This window comes from Cydia splendana, unplaced genomic scaffold (genome assembly GCF_910591565.1).
Source record: "Cydia splendana unplaced genomic scaffold, ilCydSple1.2 scaffold_63_ctg1, whole genome shotgun sequence".
Lineage (NCBI taxonomy): Eukaryota > Metazoa > Arthropoda > Insecta > Lepidoptera > Tortricidae > Cydia > Cydia splendana.
In genome coordinates, this window is record NW_026946896.1 from 342,865 (window position 1) to 351,485 (window position 8,621).

Sequence of the window (8,621 nt, forward strand, 5' to 3'; positions counted from 1 at the left end):
CGGTCAGTCAAGAAAGTGGTCTACCACTTTTCGACTTCGATCAGATGATAATCTGATTGATAGAGTCGAAAAGTGGTAGACCACTTTCTTGGCTGACTGTACCAAAATACTGCTCACAATACAACACTGTACTATACTGTACAGAAAACTGCGTCACTGGAATGATTTTTTAGTATTTAAGATATTTATAATTATATATGTTAGTTTGTAAGGTATATATCTATGGGCCTTAGTAGCCTGAAATTAAATGCTTTGATTGATTGATTTTATTGAAAATATATTGGTGATCTATGTCCATTTTTATGAGATATTATACTTGTGCTTCGTCCTCGAGATTAGTATCCTGGAATATTTATATATTTGTAGTAACACGTAAGTGACACCACTCCAACACTATAGTTTAGATTGTTTTTTTTTTTTTTTTTTTTGTAGGTAGTCTCACCCTTGGCCACGAACGTCAAGTCATTCACGTTTTAGTGCGCAACCACTCAACATCTTAAAAATAAATCTTTTAAAATCTAAGTAATCTTCAAGTTTTTTAAATAGGTGAATCATAGTGCGAAACGTGTTATAATGCCGAAACGTAAGCGTAAGCATAATGATTATGATGAAATTCGGCGCAAAATAAAAAAGTTGGAGCGTGACTTGCACCATGTCCGCGATACAAGAAGTGCAGAAAGTAGGGACGAACGCGACCGTTACTATGAATACTCGGATCGCTCGGATGAAAACTCAAGTAAGTAATTATATTTCTTCATTAACCTACATAGGTGGAATTGATACTTACCTAAAGGTAATGACAATGACGAAAAACGTAAACAACCGTGCACCTGCGACAAACGTGTCTTAAGATTATTTGTACCTACGTGCAATAAGGAATGTAATCTGAGCGGTTTCTGGGACCGTTTCGTACTACCTTATAAGGCGCGGACGTAAACAAACCACGACCAGGGCAGTTTTGGGACTGTTTCGCAGTGGATGTATATACGATAGGTACCTACCTTCTCAGGACAGTTTGTGGGACTGATCCGATACAAGGCTTAGCAAACCTGGACAGTTATTTGGGACTGGTCCGCAGCAGATTATGTATGATACTTGCCTTTCCAGGACAGTTTGTGGGACTGATCCGATACAAGGCTTAGCAAACCTGGACAGTTTTTGGGACTGATCCGATGCAACCCTATCACTTGGCATTTCTCGAATAGGTACCCGTTGTACCTATACACACCAACAATTTTAACATGTCTCATAATTATCGATTACAGTTCGACACGAATCGGAAAATTCGTTGGACGGAGATATTTATGGAGATTTCCCAGAATACCCACCAGAGGAAGATCCCGTGGAGATCATAGAACCCGACGCCCCTACACGTGCAGTCGTGGGTAACGCTGCACCCATCGCTACGCCCACCGCTGGACCCGCCGCTAGGCCTATCAATACGCCTACCACCACGTCTACCGTTACGTCTACCGTAACGACAGCCGCTACACATACCGCAGCGCATGTCACGTGCCCCGCCGTAGCGACAGATGCGCTTTGTGCCGTAAGTACTGGCGCGGAGGTACTGCAGAAGGAGAGCCCTACGGCGTTAGACAGCTCTGTACTGGAAATCCTGGGCGAAGATCCGTCTGAAAGTATACAGTACGGAAGCGAGATACGTAAAGAATTAGCAAACAGGCTCGAACACATCGCCACTACTGGCCTATCAAAAGAAGTGCGCAAAGAATTATTAGAGGCCTATCTTATACCGGCAAACTGTACCAAGATTGGCGCACCCCTGATGAACGCGGAAATTAAGGCTGCCGTTACCGACGTAATAACCAAAAGGGACAAGGGCATCGAAATGCGACAAAAACAGCTAGCATGTGCAATTTCAGGGCTAGCAGGAGTAATTAATACAGAACTTGAGTCCAGTGAAAAGAACAATGAGCGGCTGAAGCAACTCATGGATATAGGCCGCATTCTTTGCGACGTACAACATAGCGAGTCAGTTACTAGACGTAACTTTGCCATATACTCTATAAAAAAGGATCTCAAGGATCATATAACAAATACCAAAATCGACAAATACCTGTTCGGCGAGGAACTGGCGGAAACTTTAAAGACTGCCAAAGCAGTATCAAAATCGGGCACTGAATTAAAAGTGAAAAGCCAAGTTAGAAGCGTGAAACCATTCACACCTACCAGCAATTTAAACTGGAGAGCGCGGGCCCCAGCACGCAGGCAGCAGGGCCCTCAGCGAAACCGCGAGCCTGCTCATCGCTCATCGACGCCGGGTCCATCTTCAAGACACACACGAACTCCGAGGCACAGCTACTCGTCCAAGACATCGCAGCCTCCGCAAAGACAACAGCGGCGTCGTTAGACACGGTAATGTACGCTGGCCAATTGTCTAGGTTTCGTGCGCAGTGGGAGATGCTAACCAATGACCGAACAATCCTATCATGGATAACAGGCTACAAAATAAAGTTCACGAGCCCAGTCGTTCAGCACCAGATCCCCAGCGCAGTGCACTATACCAACACTGAGAAAGCCCATTATAGCGAGGCAATACAAAATTTACTCAACATAGGGGCTATCTCAGTCTGTAGACCATGTGATGGCCAGTTTTTGTCCAGCATATTTCTCCGTCCCAAACCAAATGGTAAAATGAGATTCATCTTAAATCTCAAGAATCTAAATAAATTCATAAAAACCGACCACTTTAAGCTCGAAGATTTTCGTACTGCAATCAAATTAGTGTCGAAAAACTGTCATATGGCTACAATAGACCTCAAAGATGCCTATCTACTGATTAAAATACATAGAGAATCTAGAAAATACCTTAGATTTCTATGGGACAACAAAATATTCGAATTCAATGTGCTACCATTTGGTTTGAACGTGGCGCCATACATTTTCACCAAAATAATGAAGCCAGTTGTAAAACTATTAAGAAGTTGTGGCTATTTGTCAACCATCTACTTAGATGATTTATTCCTTATAGGTCAAAGCTATAAGGAATGTAAAACAAATGTAAACATTTCAACTGAACTGCTACGCGGTCTTGGCTTCATTATTAATGAGGAAAAAAGTAACCCTATACCCTCCAAAACATGCAAATTTCTAGGACTAATCATAAATTCCGAGAAGCTCCAAATTTCCCTACCAGACGACAAAAGGTCACACATTTCAAAAGAAATAAAAAGCATGCTGACTGTGAAAAGGTGTAAAATTCGGAAATTTGCACAACTTGTAGGATCTCTAGTTGCAGCCTGCCCGGCAATCGAATACGGTCTCCTCTATACAAAGGAATTTGAAAGATGCAAGTTTCTTAATCTAAAAGACGATGACAACTATGACAGACACATGACTCTGCCAGACACACTACTGCCAGATTTTCATTGGTGGCTTAAAGCTGTCAAGCACTCAGTACGGCAAATCAGAATCGACTCATATTGCCTCGAAATCTTTACTGACGCCTCAACTACTGGGTGGGGAGCCGCCTGCGGGAACGAAACTGCGAGTGGAGTATGGTCACGGGAGGAACAGGAAATGCACATCAACTGCCTGGAACTCCTCGCGGCATTTTTTGGGCTAAAAGTCTTTGCAAAAAATCGTACAAAATGCCAAATTTTAATGCGTATAGATAACGCGACAGCCATCGCATACATTAATCGCATGGGTGGAATACAATTCCCCCATCTTACGCAGATAACCAAAGATATCTGGCAGTGGTGTGAATCTCGCAATATACATATATTCGCCTCCTACATCAAATCAGCAGAAAATGTAGTAGCTGATGCCGAATCTCGGCGCACACACCCAGATATTGAATGGGAATTGGCCGATGGGGCATTTAAAGAAATCACAAGGAAATTCGGGCATCCTCAAGTAGACCTATTCGCTAGCCGGGTAAATGCCAAGTGTGCTAAATACGTGTCTTGGCATCGCGACCCTGATGCATTTGCAGTCAACGCGTTCACTTTGGACTGGTCTGAACTGTACTTTTACGCTTTTCCCCCGATTTCGATTATTCTGAAAACCCTAAGAAAAATCATTGCTGACCAAGCTCGCGGAATTATGATTGTCCCCTTGTGGAAAACACAACCTTGGTACCCGCTATTCCAACAACTTGTCACGTCAGAGTTAATAACATTCAAGCCTAATGGAAACATTATCTCATCTCATTCCAGCAACCCGAAAATACAGACAAGTCTTACCCTGGTTGCCGGAATATTGTGCGGTCAGCGCTTCTGCGACGCAACGTACCAGCAGAGTCAGTAAACATAATGCTGGCATCACTTTCAGAAAATTCAATTAAGCAATATGACACGGCGCTTAAGAAATGGTTCAAATTCTGTGCAGAAAATAACTTGCATTTATATGACGCGCCTATAACATCTGTCCTCGCTTTTCTCACGGAACAATTTAACAGCGGTAGCCAATACAGTACGCTTAACTGCCTCAGGTCAGCTATCTCGTTAGTACTAGGACCACATATCTCCAAAGATGATCTAGTATCACGATTCTTTAAAGGCATTTACAGACTCCGGCCGCCGTTGCCTAAATACAATGCCGTATGGGATCCTTCCGTTGTATTGGATCATCTGAGTACTCAGTTTCCTAACGAAAACTTATCACTCGAGGCGTTGACTAAAAAATGTGTAACTTTGTTAGCATTGGCTACCGCGCACAGGGTTCAAACACTGACTAAGATTCGTACCGATAATATAGAGAGAAACGATTCTCAGTTGATCATTAAGATACCGGATTTGTTGAAGACTTCCAGGCCAGGTTGTAAACAGCCGTTGTTGGTGCTCCCATTTTTTCTAGAACGGCCAGAAGTATGTCCCTCTAGAACCCTAATTGCATACTTAGAAAAGACGAGTCACGTCCGTAAGAATATTGTGCAATTATTTATTAGTTTTAAGAAACCACATAACGCTGCATCAGGACAGTCACTCAGCCGTTGGATCAAGTCGACACTAAAAAGCAGTGGAATAGATGACTCAATATTTACAGCACACAGTACAAGGCACGCTGCCACTTCTAAAGCTTATAAATGTGGAGTCACCGTCGATTTAATCCGGAACACAGCAGGCTGGAGTGACAGTTCTAACACGTTTGCAAAATTCTATAATAGGACTGTAACATATAACGATAATAGTGCCTTAGTAAAGGCTGTGTTCTCTTCGAATCCTTGATTTATGTGTAAATTACAAAAGACCTAATTATAATCTTATAGAGTCAATTTGTACTAGTTAAAAATTCTTGAACGAGTTAATCACAACTCCTTCAATCAATTGTATAACTTTGATTATGACCCTGAAGCAATAAATACATAAATATGATTGATACTTCAGTCTCCTTCATTGCCGACATTCCCTGAGTGAACTCTCAAATTCTACAAATATATAAATATTCCAGGATACTAATCTCGAGGACGAAGCACAAGTATAATTAATGATTAAACGAACTTACCTGTAAGTGAAGTTCTATCATAATTATACGAAGTGCTTCGTCCGAAGAGATTAGTATCACCCCCCCGCCCTTAAGTAATGCCCAAAAGCAGAGAATGTCATCAATGACGACTTGCTTACTCTGAACTTAATGACTTGACGTTCGTGGCCAAGGGTGAGACTACCTACAAAAAAAAAAAAAAAAAAAAAAACAATCTAAACTATAGTGTTGGAGTGGTGTCACTTACGTGTTACTACAAATATATAAATATTCCAGGATACTAATCTCTTCGGACGAAGCACTTCGTATAATTATGATAGAACTTCACTTACAGGTAAGTTCGTTTAATCATTAATTCTATGCTACAAATATTTTTTGTCCTAAAAGGAATTCAAGTTATTTTTGTTAAAAAAGGATTCGTCTGAAACGTCAATTTAAACCAAAATATTACTTTGCTAATCCGCGAAAAGATAACGTGCTAGTCAATCAGTGCTAACCCGTTATACTTACTTGCGTATTTTTACATGCAATTAATATTCCCACCCTCCCACCGCAAAAATAAATACGCAAATAAATATAACAAACCACCACCAAAAGAATAAACCTCGACACGTGTTTCGCCTCTCTACGAGGCATCCTCAGGAGTTGTTGACGGTCTGACGCCCGGCAACGGAATGACCTGTCTAGAATGGTCGGCCATATTTATACCTTGACCACTCCCCCTACCGTGCAAGTGTGAGTGAGATGGAAAAATTCGTAATAACGGCGATGACGCAACATTCAATTGTTCGTTAAGAATCATGCCCCTATTGTTGTACCTAATTATTTCCAGTTGTTCCAGAACACCCAAACGCAATCCCTTTTCGCAAACATGTAAAATATCAAAAGAATGATTCTCAGATAAAGTGTGACCTGTATCTAATAAGTGCTTTGCAAAATTGGACTTCTCTGGATGGTTATGTCTATATGACGCAACATGCTCTTTATACCTAGTAGTGAAACTACGGCGGTACTTTATCTGAGAATCATTCTTTTGATATTTTACATGTTTGCGAAAAGGGATTGCGTTTGGGTGTTCTGGAACAACTGGAAATAATTAGGTACAACAATAGGGGCATGATTCTTAACGAACAATTGAATGTTGCGTCATCGCCGTTATTACGAATTTTTCCATCTCACTCACACTTGCACGGTAGGGGGAGTGGTCAAGGTATAAATATGGCCGACCATTCTAGACAGGTCATTCCGTTGCCGGGCGTCAGACCGTCAACAACTCCTGAGGATGCCTCGTAGAGAGGCGAAACACGTGTCGAGGTTTATTCTTTTGGTGGTGGTTTGTTATATTTATTTGCGTATTTATTTTTGCGGTGGGAGGGTGGGAATATTAATTGCATGTAAAAATACGCAAGTAAGTATAACGGGTTAGCACTGATTGACTAGCACGTTATCTTTTCGCGGATTAGCAAAGTAATATTTTGGTTTAAATTAGTATGGATTTCCGCAAAGTAACGCCTGATTCTATTCACTATTTGAAAATTCACTATTTGAAACGTCAATGGCATTAAATGAAAAAAAATCACCCTACTCTTCCCGTTTTAAAAAGGCTATAGAAGCAATTTACTGGCTATCAGCAAGCAATGATTTTAACAGTTAACGGAGTGACAGAATTTATGGCTAGATAGTAGGCAGGTATAGATAGGTACAACATCTTAAATAAAATTAAGCAATCAAGTCAAGCTGCAACAGGGAAAGGAATGTACTTACAGAAGATTACTTTATTAAAATGATAACACATTTACTGCTAATTACCCGCTAGGCGGGTTTTGTGATTGTAGGCGCTTTTCGCTATTACATATCGTCACTTGTAATATGAATTAATGTAACCGCCAAAATTACGAAATTGAGTTAAGTATACAGTGCGACTGCAAATTTGATTATCTGTCGATTACTGCTATTAAAATTTCGATACCTTGAAAAAAAAGTCGATTACGTTAACCAAAATCAGACCATTTTTTTCATTTTAGCGACTTTGAATTAATGTAAGACACATTTTTTATAAATAACTTACTATAGGGTAACGTAACGACAAGCTTTTTTAGTTTCGCATTGACTAGTATGAGGTACTGTCCAAAGTTGAAAAATTTAATTAATGTAAGAGTCATCTGTTTATAGATATGACTCTTACGTTACCTACTCATTTTGTTGCACATTACAACCGATTGACTCTTACGCTAAATTGATTTACCTAGATCAGACAAGTTTCAAACTTTAAACTGAGATTACAAACACTTCTATTATAAAAAAAAACCCAAGCTACAAGTGTACCTTACTAATGTTAGGGTTCGTGTATAAAAGCCTTAATTTGATTGTTATTTTCAATAAAAAAACATGGAAACACCGTTTCGACATAGACAATTTCGGTCTATATTGAAATGGCGGGTAAATACTTATCGAGGATTGGTCGATGAAATGCGCGGTACGCCACTTTACCATAGACAGCCGTCTATGGTAAATGGCGCGAAAATACTGATCGGTGATTGGTGGAAATTCTGACAGGTGATTAGTGATTGGAAGGGGGAAGGGAGCAGCGATGGGGAACCGGGCCAGTTGCGACATTCTAGTGTTGGTCGTGGAAGTAGGAATAACCTTGTAATAATACCTAAGCTAGATTAATGGAAGAGAAATAATAAAAGTTAAAAGTATTTAATCTCAAGTTTGAGTTTTCTAGTAACCTCCAAATTGACGATACCCGAGTTAGCAGTAGTTCGAGTGAGTGGTATTTATATTTCAGAAGTTGGAAAACGCAACCAAAACGTAAGTACACACCCACAATTTTTATTTTAAACGTATCACGGTATAATTTTGAACCCATTAGTTTTAGAAATACAGTTGAGTCATTAATTTCGTTACGATTATCTGGGTTCAAATTTCGTTAGTGTTTTCGATAGTGCTGTAGTTTTCGAGACATTAACTTCATCGCTATAAGACTTCTACGTACGTAGAATAAAATTACCTAACGTGTTATACAACAGGTACATAGAACCGTTAAAAGCAGTGTTCGACTATCCTGTGTAGCAATCGTGTTAGCGAAACATTTTGTGCCGTAACCCATAGTTTTCATAAACATTCATTACAAAAGTGGTCTTGTTACTTAGCATCCTAATTGTTCTTAATTT

The 8,621-nt window shown here is 40.1% G+C and overlaps 1 protein-coding gene across 1 annotated transcript; it reads left to right on the forward strand.

The window, feature by feature from the left end:
* The first annotated feature begins 312 nt into the window (after positions 1-312).
* LOC134805789 (uncharacterized) lies at positions 313-2,379 on the forward strand. The gene is made up of 2 exons (XM_063779006.1): positions 313-736; positions 1,266-2,379. Exons 1-2 carry the CDS (start codon positions 574-576, stop codon positions 2,366-2,368), a joined length of 1,266 nt encoding a protein of 421 aa, XP_063635076.1. The 5' UTR covers positions 313-573; the 3' UTR covers positions 2,369-2,379.
* Positions 2,380-8,621: the final 6,242 nt, after the last annotated feature.

What these genes read in the sequence shown, in the direction of transcription:
- LOC134805789 (XM_063779006.1), top strand. Translation starts at nt 574, where the DNA reads ATGCCGAAACGTAAGCGTAAGCATAATGATTATGATGAAATTCGGCGC. An exon ending in TCGCTCGGATGAAAACTCAA is followed by an intron (nt 737 to 1,265) that starts GTAAGTAATTAT and finishes TATCGATTACAG; the next exon opens with TTCGACACGAATCGGAAAAT.